A 22,082-nucleotide genomic window follows, 5' to 3' on the forward strand; every position below is an offset into this window, starting at 1 on the left:
AAACATTGATCAGCTGATCAGCTGAACTTAGGTGCTCTGTAGCGCTGCCGTGAGTCGCATTTGGTAAGTTAGCATGAAGTCTGTCTTTAGTCCTTGTACTTTTTATGGGACTCTACTGTAGACAAAGATTTGATGTAGCCTGGACTTGACCTCAGTGAACACCTGAGTCATGTGTAGCCACTCATTTCAGCAAGGCGTTACCAATGGGTGACATCACAGTAGCCCCGCCCATCTTTTGTTCTGTGTTTCTACAAATTGAGTCACTGAAGTGGAATTCATGGTTCCACATTTGTGTCAGATTAGTGAATAATTAGCAACCAATTAACACATTTCCTTGAACTGGATGAGAACAATATGAGAGTACAGAGAGAAGAAAGAGAAACACAGTGGACAGTTTTCATTGTTTTACACACTTGATGTGTAAAACACACCTATTCTTATTACGGTCGTTCCCAGCGGCTGGAATTTCTTGGTTTTTCAAATTTTATGTATGCAAATAAACAGATCTGCATTTTTTGACAGGGACATTCTGAACACAAAAGTGTGTTCAGTGTGTTATTTGTCACACAACAAGTTTGCATTTGAAGCTAAGCTTAGCGAAGCTAAACGACCAGCAGTCAACAGTACTGGTTACTCTGCGTATTCTGGACACTGCCCCCTTGTGAATGTACACAGCAACAACATTGGATCCCTGTAGGACCAGTGCACAAACACACCTTTAACCATCCCTCATTTAGTTTATGTTTTTAAGGAGGCAGAGGCCAGTGTTAGTAAATCTACCCATAATTTTAAAAACAAACAGTTTAGATGGTTAAAATCCTGCTTGGCGATGTGTGGTCCTGCAAGCTCCACCCACAAAGAAAGCAGCAACCCGTAAGCAACCATAAGCAGGGGGGTGAGGGGTTAAGTAATTTCCCTAGACCTTTATTTAGATCTTTCTCCCTGCTTTGTTAAACCCCCTCAAAAAGGTTCCTGCAGTGGAAATGTTTGATATTTTTGTGCCCCATCTCTTTCATGTGAAACGGCCTCCACGTGACACTGCTGTCACCACAAAGCGGCCAGCCCGTATGTTCTCTCATGTTTAGAGAGCTCTGGTTAGGATCCCAAGTGAGTGCAGCCTAGCCTAGCCGCTCGGCTAATTTTAGCATCTTTTTTTTTTTGTTGTGTGGTAAACTGGAGAGGGGCTGAGCTGGTGGACTCCATGCTGAGTTCATGGTAACCATGAGAGTCATCAATAAGAGCGAGCGGGGCTGAAAGGTTTTATGACTCCAACAAGCTAAGAGTTTGTGTGTGTGTGTGTGTGTGTGTGTGTGTGTGTGTGTGTGTATTGTGGGTATTAAAGTCACTACAAACTCCCCCATACAGCTATAACTGGGAACAGCATGTGAAAAAAAGAGATGGCCAGCAGTTTCATCCAGAGAGCTGTGGTCCTGGGACTTAGAGCAGCCCTTTAGAGTTTTCCAGTGCAGTAAAATACCAAATACTGTTATTTCTGTTTTATTTTACTGAGTACAAATGAGAAAAAACTGTGTCATCAGAGATTAGAGCAGTTTTTATTAGGACCTTACTGGTATTGCTCTGTTTTTCCAGATCATGTTCCTCAGCATGAAGCATTTTGAAGCTGCTGCTGTTTAAAAACCTGACTTCAGCCCAGCCAGCCGTGTTTCTGAGCCTCTTGTCTTGCTGCTAACGCTGAAGTCACTCAGGCACCAAGTACACAACGATCTGCCAGAGCCCCCCGCTGTGGCCAGCCCAGCCCCTTGGGGGGTGGTTCAAAATGGCTGTCTCCCTCTTCCTGGTTCCCGATTAATTACAGCCTGGGCAGGCAAAGCGGTTGCAGGCATCTTGGGTGGCGACTTCAGCCCCACTCACTCTGACTCCTGCTGTGCACAACTCTAGCAAGACACTTTATGAGGAATAAAACACAGTTTGACATCTCATACTGGCCTCATGTTCTCTTATCAAACACCAAAGTGAACCTGTGACGCTCATAGTTCTGTTCTGAATGCTTATACAAACACAGGCTTCAGACTGCTCTGAATACTCTGTTTGCAATGATTATTTTTACCTTTTTGGTCAGTATGATGCTGATGTGGTGATGTCACGGCTTTGGTTGTGAGTACAGAAGCGTTGCTATCATAGATCAGCATCATAGGCCGTGCTTCCAGTGACAGTATCTGATTGACCAATTTGATGTCTCAGCAGCAATTAAATGAACTATCAATGAAATTATGGAAAACATTTATGGCCCCGAATATTGAATCCATGTGATTTCATTGATGACTTTGCCTTTAGAGCTCGGATGTGAATTTCTTTGCTACTAGGAAGAATTAGTGATCGCATTGATTTTCTGGGAACTACTTTGGATCATTAAGCAGTTGTACAGGTTGCCTGGTGTGAGGGAGCCTTTCTGCAAATAACCACACAGGTCGTCTCAGACTGACTGCAGTGACTCTGAGCAAGTGACAGGCTTGTAATAATAATTGTCTTATTTTAGATCACCAACACGTTTATATAAGCTTGCACTGATGACTGCAACTCCTCTCTTTGCAGTAGGGGACTCGACTCAACTGGTTGCCAGCTGGTTGTATTGTGGTTCTATTCCTATATAAAAGCAAGGTTGCTGAGCTCGTGTGTCACGTTGTAGTTAAATTAAGCCCTGCATCAACTACGTCAATGTTTGTGGAGGAATTGGTTTCAGATCTGTGGGGTTGTGGGTGCAGGCTGAATGTGAGAAGTTAATGTGAGCTGCTGTGTATTTGCAGAGCAATAGCTTTGTAAATTTTTTGCAGATGGCACCTGACAGCAAGTGGTTGCCGAGCTGGTTAAAGGTCGATCTGTGGTCATCTCTGGCTCCATCACAACCGATGAGCAGATGTCACCTGTCCAGTGTTAAAACAACTGAAGAGAATATGAAAGCTTCTCAGACACCGAAACACCTGTTTACCATACTTACAGACACGCGGTTAAACTCTGGAAAATGATCACGGAGAACAACTGCTTTATCTCATGTTGCTTGTTCATGCTAAAAGTAATCTGCCAGGAATTTATGGGATTTTATGACATCGTTTTTCCTTGTGGAAAAATCTGGAACCGGGAGAAGCGTGGATTCTCTGTGGGAGTCCTCTATGTTGGCACGGCCGCTGTTCCAGCATCAGTACCAGGATCTGATGTCAGCACAGACAGATTTATTGCTCATTTCCTTCCGTTATTAAGTCATGCTGTGGTACCCGTATAGTGATGTACGCGATTTCCCTCACACCGTGTACCTGTGTGGTTTTTACAGCTTTCGGTGGCCCACACGGACGACTGGGCGCGCTTTGCCCGTACGCTGATGGAGATTCGTGCTAACCGTGCTGACGGCGAGGAGGAGGGGCCTATGGAGCTGGCTTCATAGAAAAGAAAGACTCCAAAACCAAAGTGGGCGGATCCAGAGACCTGGTGTGCTTCTGCTGGTGTCAATGTAGCATGTGCTTCTCACTCACTTTGGGTTTTGTTTCTCCACGTTTATGTTCCTCTCTTGTTTGTTTTTTATTGTACTTTTGCATTTCTAAAATCAAATTGTACCGATTTGTTGTTATTTATTCGTCCAACGACTTCAGGTGATGCGTCGCTTGCAACTCGTGAGCCTCCAGTATATAAAGAGCAGCAGTCTGTTAGCCTTATGGAGGTGTGTGTACTGTAACAATGCTTCGCACTACTGTAAAAAAATAATAATAATGGAGCAGGTTTCATAGACTAGTCATGTTTTGTTTACATGTTCACTTTATGTTGTGCTTCTTTTTGTCTGTAGTAAGCCTGCATGCAACGCATTCCCAAAATATTCCAGATGCAGAAATGTGGGGTTAACATGGAGCGAGGTTATCACACATGGAGCTGCTTTATGTCAGTGTTCGAGTCGATGCGTCAGAAGCTGAATCGAGTGGTCCTCTGTACTCAGTGACAGCTTCAACTGTATATTATTTAATGAACTGTGACGATTAATAAGAGGTATATTGTAATTCAGAGTGATTGCTGTTCAGCCTGCTAATGTTGACTATTAAAGCAGAGCCCAGGAGCCGCTGTGTTGCTTTCATTTCCACCTCCAACCAGGAAGTAGTACTGCAAATAAAACCTCCACCATACTTACTAATACAAGTGTCTCTTTACTCCGACCACACATGTTGCTGCCATACGTTCAGTAAGGCACAATTATTACACACCACATGTAGCTCCTACAGTCTCTGCACCGTACAAGTTTAAATACAGAGCCATGGCACACGCACTCCTTCATATATTTCCACATCTGCATACATTTAGACCTGAACCCAAACATCTTGACAGCGGTGAACATTATGTACGGTCACAACGTTAACGCCGCGCCTTTTACATTCAAAACTTCTTTCTCTGGTCGTATTCTTCTGGATTCATTCGACCATAAATCGACACACAGTTGAAAAGAGCAACTCAATCAAAACAGACGCACACATATGAAAATATGTCTGGATTTCTAATATATACAGAAGTGCCACATTTACTGTATTTTTTGTGTGTAGCTGGTTTTATGATCATGTGATTAATGTGCTTTTGGTTATAAAGCAACACAAAAGGAAGACACTGGAAAAAGCTGCAACAGTAAGTAGCCACCGACATTTAAAGAAAGTGTTCAAGTGTATTTGTGCAAGCCCTTCTGCTGCTGTGTGCATACTGTGTACGAGTTTGGAGTGTAAACCTAACTAGTATAACACAACACTGTGAAACAAACACTGCGTGAGCCCTGTAGCAATTACACACTTTGCTAATCGGTGAGATCGCATATAGATGCTTTTATACAATAATTAGAACAAAATAACTTCAAATACTGTGAAAACTAAATGGACCTGATAGTTTCTCGGTGCTTTACGTATGAAAAACACTTCAGCTCCCCCCCTCAAACACACACCCGTGGAGGTTCAGGGGGTGCTCACGTTGGAAGGGGCCGCTGCCGTCGGCACCGTGTAGCGTGGGAGATGGAGTCCAAACTTGCTCTCGATGCCAGCGAATGTGGCCACGGCCAACCTGAAGCCTCCGATGTGGTCGGGGTTGGGCGCCGGCAGGCTGATCCGAGACTTGGGGGTGGGCTCGGAGCCAGCCGGCTTTCTGTGGTGTGTGGAGAGAGAGAGATGGAGGAGAAAGTGAGGGACATGATGAGAGAGAGAGGAGCAAAAAAAGAGGTAGAGACGAGGAGAACGGAGGGAACTGTTCAACAACATAAACACTGCAAACTGTTAACGCACAGGGGTTTTATTATCATCATTATTAAATCTTAAATTAATATTATCATTCGAAACGCTGTTCGCCACAGAAATAAACAATCTTAATAGAAAATCAAAAGCGGAACGGCTCAACGGTTCTCCCTGAGAGCAGAACTAAATCAAATCCCTCAAAGATTTCACGCCGCGCTCTGTGAATCGCTGCCAACACAGAGCGCAAGAAAAGGATCTGCTCGGGTCCAAACCGCAGCGAGTTTTCACTGGATCTGCAGCTGATTTTGTGTCGCTGTGAGCGAGCGGGGAGAGAGGGCGCTACATGGAAAACGAATGAGCCGTCCGACCGATGCGTGCATGTGCATCGCGGTGTCTGCTGTCCATTAAAAGGAGGCAACCCAAGTTCCCCAACGGGGTTTAGAGTGAAGGAGTGAATTATTCTTGACAGTGACCTTCATGAGAGGAGGATGAGGCTCTTTGAGTCCCAGGAGTGGGGAAACGACACGCTGAGGTCAAATGGGTGCTAACAAAACTTGTGTATTTGAGGAAACTGTCAGAGGGACTGTGTGACATCACTGTGTGCTTGCATTCAGGAAGAAAAAGGCTTGTTATTGTTTCTGTGCGGTTGAAGATACTTACGGTCCTCCAAAGTCGATATAAAACCAGCGCTGCAGGAGTTCATAGGTCACCAGTGTCACCCCAAACTGAGGCGAAGAACGAAACACTCGAGCTGCAGTGGAGAAATGTGTTTATTTTAATTAATAAAGACGCAATTTACACAAACGCAGAACCAGATTGGTCAGTTGGTTTGGCCAAAATCATCTCTGAGACGCAAGGAGAGTGAAAGTGTCTGTTTATGCTTTATGTCTTATGATCAAATCAATGTAAATCTATTACAAGAATTGTGTTGTAATTGTGTTTGACTCCATGAGCGTACCTCCAGCTCCTTTCCAGAAAGCGCGGGGCCCCTCTTCTCTGAGAATCTTCCAGAAGCAGTCCATCAGGCCGCTGTAGGTGGTCTGGCCAGCACGCGCCGCCACCTGTAACCGTGTCTTGATCACGTCTGCCGGGGTCACCAGAGAGGCGGCCGGCATGCCTGCAGAAAGAACTCGAGAGCTTTCTAAAAGGTCGGAACGTGTTTGATTCTAAACAGAGCGCACAAAATCCAAAATCAGGCCCAAACAAATGAGATGATGTGCAGAAAGCAGCCATCAGCGATTTATTGAAATCTTGCATATCTTTGAAACCGCATCTCATCGAGTGGATTTTTAGCCGTCTTTGTTCCCCTTTCTGAAACACGTCATCTTGGATCTTTACCATCTTGCAGTATGTCTGCAGCATACATACACTATACACAAGTAGGGGCCAGCTCCTATCACTTCACCATCAACCAATCCAGGCCATTATTTAATCTCTACCTTTTTTCTTCCTTTCCTCTCTCTCCCACTTTTCCTACAGCCGTTTGAAAGAGGCCAGACAATGGACGGTAATGAGAGAAATGCACACTGTGCCCCGTGTGCCGCTCAAAGTGACTGGCTGACTGAAGGGAGTGACTGCAAGGCCCCCACTCCAGTCACTTCACTCATGAATGGGCCCAATCATTGATGGCTCGGTCATTACCATCAACTGCCCTCTTGACGATTTACTCTGACTTCTTGGTTTTTGTAACGGCAAAACGAGCTATTCAGCAAGCCTGATCAACTCGGCATTAGGTAGCCGACTGGCACCCAGTGGAGACTGACCACCTGCACTGAACTGAGGAGAGGAGCAGAGAGGAGAGGAGGGGAGCAGGCAAGACGTCTGAATACATATGTGTATATACATATCTACACACACATAAAACTGACTATCCTGAGACCTTTAATTCAGATAAAGGTAAACTTTAAACTTTTAAAATCATTTGACAGAATAAAAAGAGTCTTGATATACAGATGCTGAAACAGAACTTTATCCAAAATTTTAAAAAAGATAAACCATGATGACAGCATCTTTATCTCTACAAAATGTAATCAAACCAAATCCCCCACACAGTATGGGATCGACATGAAAATTGCATAGAAACAGCAGAGGTGTAGCTACAGGGGGCCCCAGCCCTCCCTGAAATTTTATTACCTGCTACTAGGGATGTTCAAGAAACCATACTGCCATGTTTTATGGAAAGAAAACAAAAACAAACAAAAAAATCATTGCAAATCAACTATATAATGTTATATAATATAAAGTCTGCAAAGTTTAACTGTTTAAGCTTTGAAAAACATGACTGGTTTTATATTCACATTCACTAAATCCTGAAACCTGACCCCGAAAGGATCAGTGAGACACTGCTCTTCACTTTTACAGTCATAACTAGACTGGATTTTGAGAGCAGCTGAATCTTGTGCTTTACTTTGCAGCCGTGTCTGCTAAAGCATTACTTCTGGAATTAGAAGAACACCCTGCTCCCAAACCAAATATCCCACTAGCTGTGATCTGGTTCTTGGTCCCTTCTGTGCCATCTCACTTAAAAAAGAAATCTGCAAGCATTAGAGACAGACAGAGCTCATGGGCTGCAAAACAACAACAAACGCAAAGAAGTGTTTTTGCGTAGCTGCACACATGAGCAACAGGATAAAGGACGTGAAGCAGGAAAACGAGAAAACTGCAGTGGACTTCTCTAACCTCAAGACCTGTGGCTGTGTGCCACTTATGTAAAACGGGAATGTTTCCAAGCTTTAAAAGTCACGAGAAAAATCATTATATTTGCAAGTGCTTTAGCTACAGTATCTACAGTAACTTGCTAACATATCTAACAACTGTGGGAGCTAAAAGAATCTCCTGACATAAAAACATGAATAATTTTCACCAACTAAAAGCAACTTTAGGCCTTAGTCGCATACTGTGTGCCTGACTGTTTTCTCTGTCTTTGTTTTGAGACAATGACGCCTCACACTTTCTCTTCACTTCCTTCCTCTGGAAGAATCTGCGTATTTTCCAAATATTTGAAATGATCTTCACCTTTTTTACTTAGTCTTAATGGCTCAGTCAGACTAGAGTAAAAATAAACCTTGGTTAGAAAAAGAAATTAGTTGTAGCAACCAGCTGACTGCAAGAGAAGACGCAACCTGTCTCCAAACCATCGCAGCCTGACTCAGACTGACTGCAGTCACTCTCAGGTAGATGGGCAAATGTTTGCAAATAACTGCTGCCAGATTGCCAACAACACGCTGCAATCAATCTGAGTCAGTCTGGGTTGATAAGTGCAAATCATCTGCACTGTGTCTCTTTGCAGTAGGGGGCTCAAGCCAACTGGTTGCAAACAAATTTGTAAATTTCTGTTTTAATTCTCTGAGGTTCTGGGTGGAGTCTGAATGTAATTAGTCGGTGTGCCTTTATATGTAAGCAGACAGCAACAGATTTGCTAATTTTGCTACATTTGTCACAGTTAATTGCCGTATTATCACAGAGAGACAACCTGCCAACTTGACTCCAATCAAGTGCAAACTGAGAGCAGGCTGTCTTATCGATGTTGATGCACCAAAGTGGCTTTTGAGACAGCGCTGACTGTGAGCGGTTGCCGACCTGGTGTCCAAAGCAAGGTTCAAGTAAAACATTCAATTTTCTGCCGGGAAACAATTAATATTCCCGCCATATTTCACAGTGACAAAACAAGCGAGTGGATATTTCTTACACCCCCACAGCTCGGCCAAAAATCCCCTCCCTCCAATATTTATCCCATTCGGAGCTAACGCGAGCTGGAGATGTCCACGCTACATTCTTCACAGACCAGAGTAATGCCTAGCTAAATAATGCTGTACAAACTGAGCGTGTAATTCAATTTCCTGTGCTGACTGTAAAACACTAATTGCCAGAATGCTGCAACCGCTGATAAATATATGTGAAAGAAGGATGATAAATGCGTCAAAGCAATGAAAAAAATAAAGAAGTCATGAGGCTCATTTCAGTCTGTGAGCCGTGGCTGCCAGTCTTGCGGTGAGAAAGTAAAAGTTGGAAGCGAGGCAGGATTTATGATTTTTTTCCATGTTGCCTTGCATCAAAAAGAGAGTGCTGCTGACACATCTGAGGATTCAAAATAAATAGTCAGCCGTTCATGCCAATGCTGTAAAGCTTTTGAACTTGGCAGGGCTGTTATTAAGGATAAATCAAATATTTAAGCCTTTCTTTGGTTAAATCATCTTTTTATGCAATGGATAAAGCTCTTAAATCATAACTGATTGTTTTGCTGTTCCAGTTCTCCTACAGGCAGGACGGGACTGTTCACCCTGCTTCTTTAACAGAGCAGTACGCGCGACCATCTTTGTGCATGTGCATGCGTGTACAGTATATGACGACTGGAAAGCCTTCATCCCGGCCCGGTTGGCTGGCAACCGAGGCGCTTCCCTACAGCACAGCTCCAGAAACCCCAGTCCCCAATCACTGAGCTCTAATTAGCAGCTACCGCCATGGAGCCTGCGGTCAAAGGCTGCCTGGCTCCCAAACTCCGAGCTCTGCTACTGTTACTGCGGGCTCGCAGACGTCTGAAGCAAGAGCAGAGCGAAACCTGCTCTCGCACTTTGTTCGAAACGGCCAAAGATTTTATTTCATAAATGTCAGGGCTGTGCACGTCGCATCGGGGGCAAAGCTTTTAGCCTTTCGGGCTCGCTTGGAATGGTCAGTCACTTTATAAGCCAAAGCACTGGTTTTCAAGCCAGGGGCAAACACTAAAAGGCTAAGCTATTAAAATGCAACATGGGACTGTGTAGACTAAACAAATGACCTGCAGAGAACTTGCATAAAACATACCATCTGAGATCCAAACAGTAATGGGTAATGGCAGGTAATAAAAATGTATGCTGTACTGTAACATGGCCGGTTATAATGGTGGTGTAACAAGGGGCGATCCAACAGTGCTGTTTTACAACTTTACAGAAACTGCAGTACATATTTATACAATATAAATATATACACTCACCAGCCAATTTATTAGGTACACTTACATAGCCATTTTCTAGATTCCCACACACACAGCACTTTAGCTGCACACCCTCACACTCTGATGCACACAATGATGGCTGCCATCTTGCCCGTGGATACCTCAACACGCACAGTAATCTGCCTGAGTGTACTTTCACCTCCTGGAGGACCCAGGGGTCAAACCACTGACCTTACGTTAAGTAGATGACTCTACGGCTTAGAGTCAACAAGGTGCTGGAAATAGTTTCACCACATCCCAAAGGTGCCCTGGTGGCTCGAGATCTGGTGGCTGTGGAGGTCATTTGAGTACAGTGAACTCACTGCAATGTTCAATAAACCAGTTTGAGATGATCTGAGCTTTGTGACATGGTGTGTTATCCTGCTGGAAGCAGCCTGAGAATATGTATGTACACTGTAGTTGTAAAGTGATAGGATCGCTCAGGTAGGCTGTGGTGTTTAAACAACGCTGAACTGCCACTAAGGCGACTAAGATGTGCCAAAAATATTCCCCACACTATTAAATCAACACCAGCAGCACGGACTGTTAGAAAGCTGCATAGATCCATGCTTTCATGCTGCTTATGCCAAATTCTGACCCTACAGTCTGAATGTCATAACAGAAATCAAAGCTCATCAAACCAGGCAACCTTTTTTGAATCATATAGCATACACGTGTGTATGTGTGTAATATGTAATCACATTGTATATTGTCCTCTGATAGGAGTGGCACACAGTGTGGTTATTTATCTGCATACTTTGAGTTGTCGTCACATTCCTATCAGCTGAAAACTGTCTGTCCCTCCTCCTTTGACCTCTGACATCAACAAGATATTTTCACCCAGAAAACTGACGCTCACTGGATATTTACTCTTTTTCAGACCATTCTCTGTAAAAGAGAGGGCTGTGTGAGAAAATCCCTGCAGATCAACAGTTTCTGAAACACTAATGCTCAATCTGAACTTCAGCAGGTCATCTTGACCATTTTTACATGTGTGCATGCATAAAATGTGTGCCAGTAAGTGCTTACTATGCAATACATATACATATAGATGCAGATCTGTTTGGAGGTACACCACATGTGCAGGGGTCAGACATTAGACACTCTTCATTTGACAGTGGTAGACAGTGATTAAAATATATTAAAATGCACATACAGCAAAAGCACATATAAAATCAATGCTTTCTATTTTAATTCAAGCACTCTAGCCTCTGATCTTATATACAAACTACTTTTTACCTCTAAATTTTATACTAGTTTGTCCTTCCTTTTATTTTGAAGTGTAAAGGCTCCAGGGGATGGACGTACTTTACCTGCCAGAGCTCCGGCAAACAGCATCCTGGCTGGCCCTATTCTTCCATCCTCAGTGAGGTAAGCCTTGGTGTGGGCGTAGCAAGGGAAGTAGATAGCCGAGAAGGGGATGTCCCGCAGAAAACAAGCCTTGGAACCCTAAAAAGAAAGTTAGCGAGATACTTTGGGTCAAAACACCGGGTTAAAAGTTGAGCTCCCAGAAGGAGAAAACAAAGACAAGAATAAACACAAAGGGGAGCAAAGAAAGATTAATGAAGCTCAGGGGATTTAAACCTTGATTTCTGGCTGAGTTCTCTGAAAATAAATTGCAATTTCAAGCCACAAAATTAAACAATCTGTTCCTGAATCACATATCCAAGCATCAACTGATGTTACCACCGTTTAAGCTACTTCCAAAAGACCCCTGCAACTCATGAGGCAGAATGAAATGTGGGCCGAAAACATGGCAGAAAAATCATGTCTCTCCATATGCAAACGATCAGTGCTCTCAGCGGCAGGTGAGGGGGCGGCTCCAAACGCAAAGCTATGAAAAAGAAAAAAAACCCAAAGCAGAGGAAGGCAGACTGGCTGGCGAAGATGGATCCTTGTCTGCGACTGTAAACAGCACTATATCATCAAGCCTATAGAGTTTCCTGCTGTACTTTAAACCTGCTGGCTCACTGCCAGCTTTTTGACACAGCAGCTACAGTCAACAGAAGGCGTTTAAAGACCTCGCCAGAGTCTCCCTGTTTTGGACAGGCTTCATTTAACTCCCATGGGATAATCCTTTGGTTCCTCCCTGACACATACACACATACATACAGAGGATTGGCAGATACCTGGGCTATCTCTTTCCCTCTTTTTCTCCTCTGGCACTGCTTGTTTGCCTGTCCCTCCTGGCCGAGGCCCATGTGGCTGCTGAAAGCCTCGAGATCCTATCGAGGCAGGACAGACAAGCAGCGTCACAGGGACTGGGGATGAGAAGTTTGAAAAGCAGGTTTAAGGTGTTCAGTTGGGTAATGCACTGGTGGACCAGCGACAATGATTATTTTAATACAAAAATAGAGCCCGACCAGTATATGGATCAACAGATTATCGGTTGATATCATCAGTATTATCGATAAAGGTATTTACAACAAGTGATAAATAGAATTTTTTTTTAAAAAAGACGAGGAAATAACACCATCCAACAATTTAACGATGCTGCATAGTTTCTCCATCAGGGGGCACTCTACAACTTTCCTGTTGACAACACACATGCGCACACAAACTTGTTGTAACCATAAAGGAACTTTATTTTTAAATTCAAGTGTCATAATATTTTAGTGCTGACTACACCTAACAAATTTCAGGGAAACAGGATTTTGAAATCTCCAAATATCAGTCCTAAAAATCTGATATCGGTCAGATTCTAACACGAAATCCAAAGCTCTTACGTTACTTGCAGGTAACGTGATATACAGTAACTTCACATACATGAAACATTATCTGGTTCGATATCCCTACAGTGACAGCTTCTCCCACGGATGAATGGTGGCGCTAGAGCGTTAGTAACCATACCAACTGGTAGCTCCACCAGCTGAGGGTGAGCATCAGGATAATTACCCTGACAAAGGCAGCTCTGTGCCTGGGTGCAGCCCCTCCGGAGCCAGCCCGTCTGGGGCTTGCAGGCTGGAGCGCGTCTCCTCCCCACCTCTCCTCCACCACCACCATCGCCGCCAACACTGCTACTGCTTTCTCAATGCACTTTGTCTCCTCTCTGTGCACCGGGAGACGAATGCAATTAAGTATGTGCACGAGCATGAACACATACATGCACTGGCACTGCTAACACAGCGTTTGGCGGCATTTTCACAAACAGGTGAATGGAGACAGCAGCTATGTGTGGACACACACCTCACGGTCATAAATTACCACCCAAACACGGTGACAGGTAGACAGAGACGTGAGGAGGCTCCACGGTCTTTTACAGCCTCGTTAACAGAACCCAAAGGTTTGTTTGCAAGTTTCCACAGCAGCAGACGCATGGACCAATCACTAAATAAATAAAAGGAATATTAAAGTAATAGTCTAGTGCAATAAATAATCAGCAGACATATCTGAAAAATAGTTTACTACCTGGAATTTAAGGACAGACATGCTGCCACACACCAAAACAAAAAAAAGTGTCATCTTATTTAAGTAAAACATGACTAATTAATGTAACCACAGGTATTAGATTGACATTTTCACAGTTGATTGCGTTTACAGTTGAGGTAGAATCTCTCCCACCAAGCTCCATTAGGACTTATTTATGTAACTCAATTAGACATGCTCTGTTTCACCCCCGGGACTAATGTCCCTGTCAAGCCAGTTAAGCTGCTAATGTTAGCGTTAGCCACAGCTCATTCACTGGCTCCCCCCAGCTCTTTCTGCTAACATCTCACTGCTTCAAACAGACCAGGGTTAGAAGTCCAAATATTTACAGGAATAGTAATTATTGAAAAAACAGGACATACTCTTTGTAATACAACAAAGATTGCTAAATTAGCAACAAGTTATATGCTCAAATAGTACACTATAATTTTTAGCCTTGCGCCACTGAAAAATACCAATTATGGCAATTAAGGTTAAATACAGCTTTTAGCATAAATTGTGCCGTTTGTGGTTCTCAAACAGACCACAATGAATTGTCAAATTAAATGATAGCTGATGTGGGGTAAGGTAATGCGTATAATTGAACAACAGTTAATAGAAAAATCACATATGATTTAGTCACAACATTATTAAGGAACAATAGATTGTTGTGAAGTTGCAAGGCCAATCAAAAGAGAAAAGACAATCTAGGAGCAAAGAAAAACAAATCAGCCCGAGTTTCTGTCTCTTTCAACTGCATCTGAAGACGTACGAGTTTTAAATTAAAAAAACAAAAAGCTGAATATCATCCCTTCTCTGTCTTGGGAATGATCTCGTGTCTTGTGTTATAATGAACTTACAGATCATTTCTCTAGTCTACACACCGGCAAGTTTGAGTGCGACAGACTGACATAAAACCGGGACTTTCAGATTCTCCTCCCGAGCTAACAGATCACTGTACACACATACTGTAGGCAGCTCCAGTGTGTCCAGTCCACACAAACTACACCGTGACCTTAAATGGGTCCTCAGCAACATTCACTTGAGGGCTTTGAAGAGCTTACTGCAGTAAAGAATTTACACCAGAAATCTCATGGAAACTTTTCATAGACAAAGACCCATGTAAGAATATTTTGATCATTTGCACCTTAGTGTGGACCTGAATTAATGACCCTAATCTTAAGTATATATATTTTTAAAAAGCTCCATATGAGGACCATCAAACAAAATATATACTAACTACACCTTCACCTCTCATCACAGAAGTCTTTCCCACCTTGTAAAGCCCAAAGAAGCCCAGGTCCCTGATGACCGACAGAGCGCTGACCCTCGGCCCCGTGGTGATCTCTCCTGCCACCTGCAGACGGATCTTTACTATCTCCAGAGGGTTTGTGAAGATCACCTGGGATCCTCCAGCCTGGAGGAACACATAAAAAACACAAACAAAGCGAACTTCAGAAAAAGGGAAACCCTCACTTTAATCGCTGCAAATTAAACCCAATTTCAATGACGGCTTTGTCTGTGCTTTAACGTGAGAATTCAAGTGTTGCGCCAGATCCACTTAAGCGATTTCATTTCAACATAACGTGCTGAAATAAAAATCATTATGAGACAAAACTGCTACAATTATCTGGCTTATGATGTAATTTTAGCAATGTTGCAGCCTCAGCAACCGACTTCAAAACAAACATGGAGAGAGGAGGAGAGTACCAGGAATATCCAGCTGATGCACGCGAGTCTGTCAGCTGTTTGTCTTCATCACCCAGACCCTGCGGGGACTCCGACCTCTCTTTTTCTCCCTAACCTCTCTTTTCACATCATCCTCCAAACCTGTACTTGTGATGGTGGGCGGGGGGGGGGGCACCACCACAGCAAGTTCAGGCTGGTTTCTGTGTCTTTTTGTGGTCAGCAGTGCTTTTAAGTGTATAAGAGGTAGCTGCTGTGAAGGAGTTGGGGCAAGACAAATGGTTAGCTGTGCAGTGGGGGGAGCATGGCGGCCTTTCCAGGACGCTTCGAGACACTGGGAAATGGAGACAAGATTTTTATTTCTTTTCCTTTTTACCCCCTTTCACCAATTCTCCCCGTTTCTTTCTTTGACCTGCTCTCAAAATGATCTCTCTCATCTTGTCCAATATCGTCCGCCTCTGCCAACGGTTGCCAGTGGTTACCGAATCTACACGCAAAAGGGCGGCACATCGCAATTAGATAGCAATCGGTTGCCATGGCGCCACTTCTGTCTTAAATAGGCCTGGTCTGTTTGTTGTTGTTTCTCTCCCTTTCTCCCCCTCCTTCGTTTTGCATCGTTATGAATGATGGATTGTGCTCGTCACCTCTTGCCTTACGGGAAGCTGCAATCTGCAAACGTGAGCACCGTTTTTTGCTTTGAGTCCCCCGGCTTTAAGCATTACCACGTACTACTTAAGAGGAGGGAGGGAGGGAGGACAGACAGAGAGATTATAATCGTCTCATTGAAGGTGTGTGTGCAGCTGCTTTTTTTAAACAACACAAAGAATAATGGGCTACAGCTTCCCTTCCAGACCAAGAGAGCGAGAGAGAGAGGGCTGTGAATAGCAAGAGGGCTGCTGCATCTCACAGCTAACTCTTTATGACTTGTTTTATGGAAATAACCTAGTTGATTACATGCTGGCTAATAGCGCAAGCATTAAGAGGCTATTGGCCCCGGCCCTTAGCAGTGCTGGCTGCTTCAATTGGATTCAAATGAGACTGGAGATGGAGGAGATAGAGATGTTGTTTATTCGAAATGGGTAAACAACAACACTGTTCAGAGAGATGAGCTGACAATTAGATCTGACAACATGAGATAAAAAGGAGTGGTTGAGGGTTTTTTTTGGTGCTGTTGAACCACCCCAGAGTCCTGCATAACTCTGGAGGGCATGCGGAGAAGGAAAAAAAGAGTGAAATGCACAGAAAATAGCGAGTCAGACAAATAAACAAAAGGTGCTAATGAGAGAGAGAAGAGGAGCAGTCAAAACAAGAGAAGTGAAGGAAAGGTCGAGACTGAGGCAGAGAGGTTGAGGGTTGTGATTATGGAGTGACAGCGTCGGCAGTCCTCTGATGATTCCCAGGTAATTACAAGGCAAGGTGATCCTTGGAAACCTGGGACGTCAGCACCTTATGCACGGATCGCAGCTCCTTGGCCGTGTGTGTGCTGGAAAAGGAGCTTAGTAAAAGTTTGAGGACCCGCCCACCATCAACCCTACACACGTACGCCGACCACGCACTTACACAGGAGATTAGCACCAGCTAAACCCCCCCCACAAAAACACAAAAAGAAAAAAAAAGAAAAAAATGTAACCACAGTCTATAAATGATAATCACAGCTTCATTTGTTGCCGTGGCGTGCGCATGTTAGATTCACTGATAATGTTTTCATAACTCATGTCAGGCCTGAATAAGAAACTCATTAAAAACCACAAATGCAAACTGTAACACATTCACAATGAATGGGAACAAACAACCCCGCTCCTCCGGTCAGCAATGACCCAGCAAGTATTTCGTGTAACTTAAGTCCTGAAACGCAGGCCAGTTACTGCCAGATAAGCATCCACCCAGCTTGGTAAACGGAGCATGCCATTCTTACCAAATAATCATTAGAAACTGGCAAACCCGCACCGGAGCTTAATGGTGCTGAGCCGCAGGTTTAAGGACAGAAAAGAGGAGGAGGAGGAGAAGGAGCGTGAGAGGTGAGAAGAGAAAGAAAAGGGACCTAAAAACCAACACTTTGGGGCAGATAAAGATAAAGATACTGACATATGAAAAGTTTTCTTCGCAGAAAGCAAACATATCTTCTCTTTTTCTTTCTCGCTTCTCCTTTTTTTCATCTTTACAGACTGTGAATCTGAGGCCGACATCGTGGTCCAAACCAACACTTTCACAGCTACCAAATGATATAAACAGATTTCATGTGCTGTGGCTGGAGCCTCGCTAAAACAGGGTTCAGGGAGGTTTGACGTCTGTGTGTGAGTGTGAGAGCGTGTGAGGGCAAAACGGAAAAGTGAGGACACTTTTTCACCCCTCTTCAAAGAAAAGTTTGAGGGTTTGGACTCGTTTTTTAGGGTTAAGATTAGGTTCAGCGCTATGTTAAAGTTGGGGTAACGAACTGATTTGTTAAGGTTAGCATAAGGGGCTAGGGAAGGCAACTGGTCCTCATAAAGATAGCCATACATGTGTGTGTAAGTGTCTGTGTGTGTGAGTGTGCATGTGTGTAGATAAAGTGGCAGGCAGAGTGCAGTGCCAGCACTAACACCGGGGCCTCAGCCAGGATGAAAGGAGCTGTCACGACGGCTCACGGAGGAAAAGAGGAAAAATCCATCCATCCACACTCCTCTCCTCTACATTTATCCTCCTCCCCTCTCTCTGCGACTTTTATGGTTCTGCTTTTAAATTCATACGAGTTATTATTATTATTATTATTTTTTAAAGGCAACCACTATTCTTCACACCCAGGACACCACAGAGCATGTCCTAAGTATATTTACTTTGCTGTATGTTTTCCATTTCTCTCTCTCACAAAAGAAAATCGCCATCCAGAATGTAAGTTACAGCAAATGTAGTGTGCCATAACATTTCTTAAACATATTCCCAGAACTAATAAGGTCAATTGAATGTGCCTGAGTGGAGCTAAACCCATAATGACTTGTGTATCCTGAAATACTTTGCTTTAGTGATCGACATCAAAAGAGGGTTCAATGAAAGACCTTCTTTCATTTGGCCTGGCTAAAGCTGCCAGCCTTGTAGGACCGAGTGTGTGTGTAAGAAAGAGTGTGTGTGTGTGTGTGTGTGTGTGTGTGTGTGTGTGTGTGTGTGTGTGTGTGTGTGTGTGTGTGTGTGTGTGTGTACATGCATTGGGGGGTAAGTAGGGTGGGGCAGGGGTTAGACTTTGACAGGTCAGTGATCAAAACCCATGATTGGAGGGGGAGCAGGTAACAAACTGAGTAAGGGGGGACTCAGGTATCAGCAGCTGTCAATCTTTGTGTGTGTGTGTGTGTTTGCTTGTAGTACTCCTCATGCACACACACCTCTCTGAGCATGCACAGTGTGTGTGTGTTTGCTCTTTCGAGTGTACAGGTTCCATCAACAAATAGCAACCCCTGGACTCCAAAACAAGTCCATGTCTGTCTGCTCAACTGTCAGCATAGTTAAGACATGCATGCCGACTCAATACTGCACACACTGCCTGAGTGCTGTGCAGCATCACTCCAACACAGTGCACTCTGGAAAGGCAGAGGGTGCACACCGAAATATGTAATTTGACTGTATTTGATTATGCTCATAATATTTTCTTAAAAATGACTCGGCCTTTTGTGTCTTTTCAGTAAAAAGGGAGTAAAAAGCTCTTTCGTGTGTTTTTATTTCTGCAACAGCAACGAAAAAAAGAGTCAGTACAGAAAAGAGCAGGCATCAGTGGCAGCGATTTAGTCAGATCATAAAAGAATGAGCTATGGTCGATGTGGGATGCAAAGCAGCTGTAAGCAGACTAAAGCAACTATATGCAAATTGCTAATTGGATGTGCAAAATGGTCAGCTGAGGCATCAGATGGCAGCTTTTAATAGTTTTTGATATGTTCAAAGGCTGTATCACATGGTGTGTGCACATTCCCAGGTGAGCTACCAAAGCTCAAACAGCTCCTTGATAAAACACCCAAAATCTGTTCAAGCAGTTGCATCTGACCTTCACTTAACCAACAAACAAAGGCGTTCTCACATAGAAATACAACAAATGTAACAGCTGTCTATAAACTTACACATCCACCAGCCAGAATCTCAGCGGCAAGCGGGACTGTACCATCCTTCTGTCTGGTCTTTCCACGCACAAAATCATTCACCTAGAGACACAAAATGTATGGTTTAGAACATAAGCAATAATCAGCGGACACAGTTGTAGCCATATGTTTTTAGATGGTGACAATGAGTTTGTCAAGTTGCCTCTATACATGACCACAGTGGTTTATAAATCAAACAGTCAACATGTAATAAAAGTCCTGACTTTCAGCTTTAATTCATAGGGTTAATCCAAAAATTAACCATTTTTTTTGGATTAACTGATCAGTTTTGCAGCGTTTGGCTGAACTTGAGCAGAGAGTACCGCCCTGTACACTTCACCATTCATCCTGCTGCTTCTATCAGCAGTCACTTCATCTGTCAACACAAGTGACCGACTCCAATGGCCATGCCACAACATTGCCTTCATCGTGTTTTATAGACGATATCTTATGCTTTGGACTATGAGCTTTTTTAACATAATGATGGCCTCCCTCCCTCTTTGGACCTCATACTGGGTGTTTTAGTGAACTACTACCAAATACAAGTTCAACACTTGAAATCAACTCTAGGGATGGGTACCGGTGTCCGGTGCCATGATGGCACCGGTTCTGACATAAACGGTAGTAACCAGACCGAAAAGCAGCGCAAATTTCAGTGCTTTATTTCGGTGCTTTTTTTTTCCTGAGCTGTGATACACTTCTAGCCAATCATTTTACGTTTCCGAGGATAGTAGGCGGGTCCAGGTACGTACGTTCTTTTAGAGCAGACCTACAGATTAAAAATGCCCAAGGCGAAGCGGTCAAAAGTCTGGTTGTACTTCACAGCAAAATATGCAAACTCAGCAGCCTGCAACAAGTGCTTTAAGCTGATACTGTGATACTGTCAAAGGAGGTAACACCTCAAATCCGATGAAACACCTGGCGACGCATAGCGTTTTTTTTAAAAGCCCAGAAATGCGCCGTATGATAGCTTGCTGCGAGACCTCACACCGAGCACATCTACTGCGGGTGGGTTGCCAGTTATCGGACCCAGAGTTAGCAACATCCCCCAGAAACACGAAGAGGAGAGTCCTGGTCCCTAGCCCTGTCAGTGTAGCAGAAATGATGACGGATGATGATGGCAGCAGCAGCCGTTCTTCTCTGCGTGAGTAGCTTAATGTTGTTCGTGTGTAATTTACGTTGAGTAGGCTAACCACGTTATTACATTAATGCAGGTAAGGTGAACTAGCAAACATCATCATAGCTACATGCGGCTGTCTTCTTGTTTGATGGCAGATGCTCCCTTCACCCTGGCCAAAAAGGCTAAAATGACCAAAGAAAAAGTGGAAAACAGTTAAACATGAGAGGTTTTTGGACAAAGTTTGTGTTTTTTCCATTGTTTAAGCACTGCTTCCAGCCAAGAGTGATACCATATATGCCCCATAGCTGCAGAAAAGGCTAACATTGTTATCTTTTTACAAAGAAAACAGCTGAACATGAGAGGTTTGTGGACCAATTTTGTGTTCTCCATTCTTTAAGCACCGGTTTGAGCACCGGCACCGTTTCAAAAGTACCGATTTGGCACCGGTATCGGATAAAACCTAAACGATACCCATCCCTAATCAACTCTACTTAATTTGTCATGAAATATTGAGGGAGCAGACCTCAACTAGTCCTTGTCAGTCAACTGATTTGTAAATAAAATCTGAAACAGTGAAACTTCTCCAGTTACTTTTCAACTTCTGAAAATGAGGAGTATGTATAAAAATGACTGCAATTCCTGAACAGTTTAAACAACATTTCGTTAAAATCCTTGAATTAAAGCCGAATGTCTGTACTTTTTACATCTTGCTTGATTTGAAATCCACCGTGATCGTGTACAGAAAGTGTCTCACTCTCCAAATACTTATGGACCTAAATGTACTGACACATGCTTCAATGATGGTGTATGCCACTTAGCGTACCACAAATGTTACACTGCATGCTGTAAATGCTCCTCTGACTGACAGTTTACAAATGCAGAAAAACAGGAAGGTTAAGGAAGTAGCTGTGTTTGTAACTATGTATCTAATTGTTTGCTTCATAAAACAATCTAAAACTCATACAATAATTTAAAGGGATTAAAGACCCTCGTGAATCTCTGCCTGAGTGAATCTGAGTGCATGTGTCTGCACGGGCTCTAACACAGTTACTTACTGTGAGCTTTATGGCTTTCTCGGGCGCCACACCCAGTAGCTGTGGTACCAGACCTATCATTAGGAAACGACAAGATGATTAGAAAAAAAGACTGCCGTGGTACCCCCACTCTCACACACACACACATACATATATATATACATATACCACTTCCCCACGTTCCACATCAATGTGTGGCTTCCCGCTGCATGCGCCCGACCGTGCAAGATCCCCCAGAAGCTAATGAAATCTATTGATGTGGAGTGTGGGGACATCAGAGTAGAAAAAAGACAGCGAGATAGAGAGAAGAGGATGAAGGGGCAAAGAGAAAATGAAGTGAGCGAAACTGCTTCCCAGAATAGGAAAAAAAGGGCAGTGTAGCAATCAAAGCCACCAAAAGTTTACGCAGACCTCAATTACAACCCAGAGTCGGGTAAAAATAAACAAAAATAATCACAACGGAGCACAATGAAACTTGGCCCCCTACCCAGTCCCAAGGCACGAATCACTCACGCTCAACCATTTGTTCAAAGTAGCACTCGCACTTCATAATCGAGTCCTTTGTGT

The 22,082-nt window shown here is 43.6% G+C and overlaps 2 protein-coding genes across 14 annotated transcripts in view; one reads left to right on the forward strand and one right to left on the reverse strand.

Moving 5' to 3' along the window:
• Positions 1-4,137, forward strand: part of dync1i1a (dynein cytoplasmic 1 intermediate chain 1a) — a 69,884-nt gene extending 65,747 nt beyond the window's left edge. For 7 of the 8 annotated variants that reach the window (XM_086279638.1, XM_086279635.1, XM_086279642.1 and 4 more), the window contains one exon: positions 3,287-4,137. In XM_086279638.1, coding sequence (XP_086135764.1) covers positions 3,287-3,397 — 111 coding nt within the window. In that variant the 3' untranslated portion in view covers positions 3,398-4,137. The remainder of the gene's footprint in view (positions 1-3,286) is intronic. The other variant, XM_086279637.1, reaches the window with a different exon arrangement.
• Positions 978-22,082, reverse strand: part of slc25a13 (solute carrier family 25 member 13) — a 58,480-nt gene continuing 37,375 nt past the window's right edge. For 2 of the 6 annotated variants that reach the window (XM_086279632.1, XM_086279633.1), the window contains 8 exons: positions 21,537-21,589; positions 19,344-19,424; positions 14,855-14,995; positions 12,303-12,398; positions 11,487-11,622; positions 6,163-6,321; positions 5,865-5,955; positions 978-5,118 (listed from right to left, as the gene is read on the reverse strand). In XM_086279632.1, the coding sequence (XP_086135758.1) occupies positions 4,932-5,118; positions 5,865-5,955; positions 6,163-6,321; positions 11,487-11,622; positions 12,303-12,398; positions 14,855-14,995; positions 19,344-19,424; positions 21,537-21,589 (944 nt within the window). In that variant the 3' untranslated portion in view covers positions 978-4,931. Of the gene's footprint in view, positions 5,119-5,864; positions 5,956-6,162; positions 6,322-11,481; positions 11,623-12,302; positions 12,399-14,854; positions 14,996-19,343; positions 19,425-21,536; positions 21,590-22,082 lie in introns of those variants that run through there. The other 4 variants (XM_086279631.1, XM_086279628.1, XM_086279630.1 and 1 more) reach the window with 4 other exon arrangements.

Source organism: Aulonocara sp. 'chitande type north' Nkhata Bay, linkage group LG22 (genome assembly GCF_057382095.1).
Source record: "Aulonocara sp. 'chitande type north' Nkhata Bay isolate Kocher_YH1m ecotype deep benthic linkage group LG22, A_spYH_male_GT1.1, whole genome shotgun sequence".
Taxonomy (NCBI): Eukaryota; Metazoa; Chordata; class Actinopteri; order Cichliformes; family Cichlidae; genus Aulonocara; species Aulonocara sp. 'chitande type north' Nkhata Bay.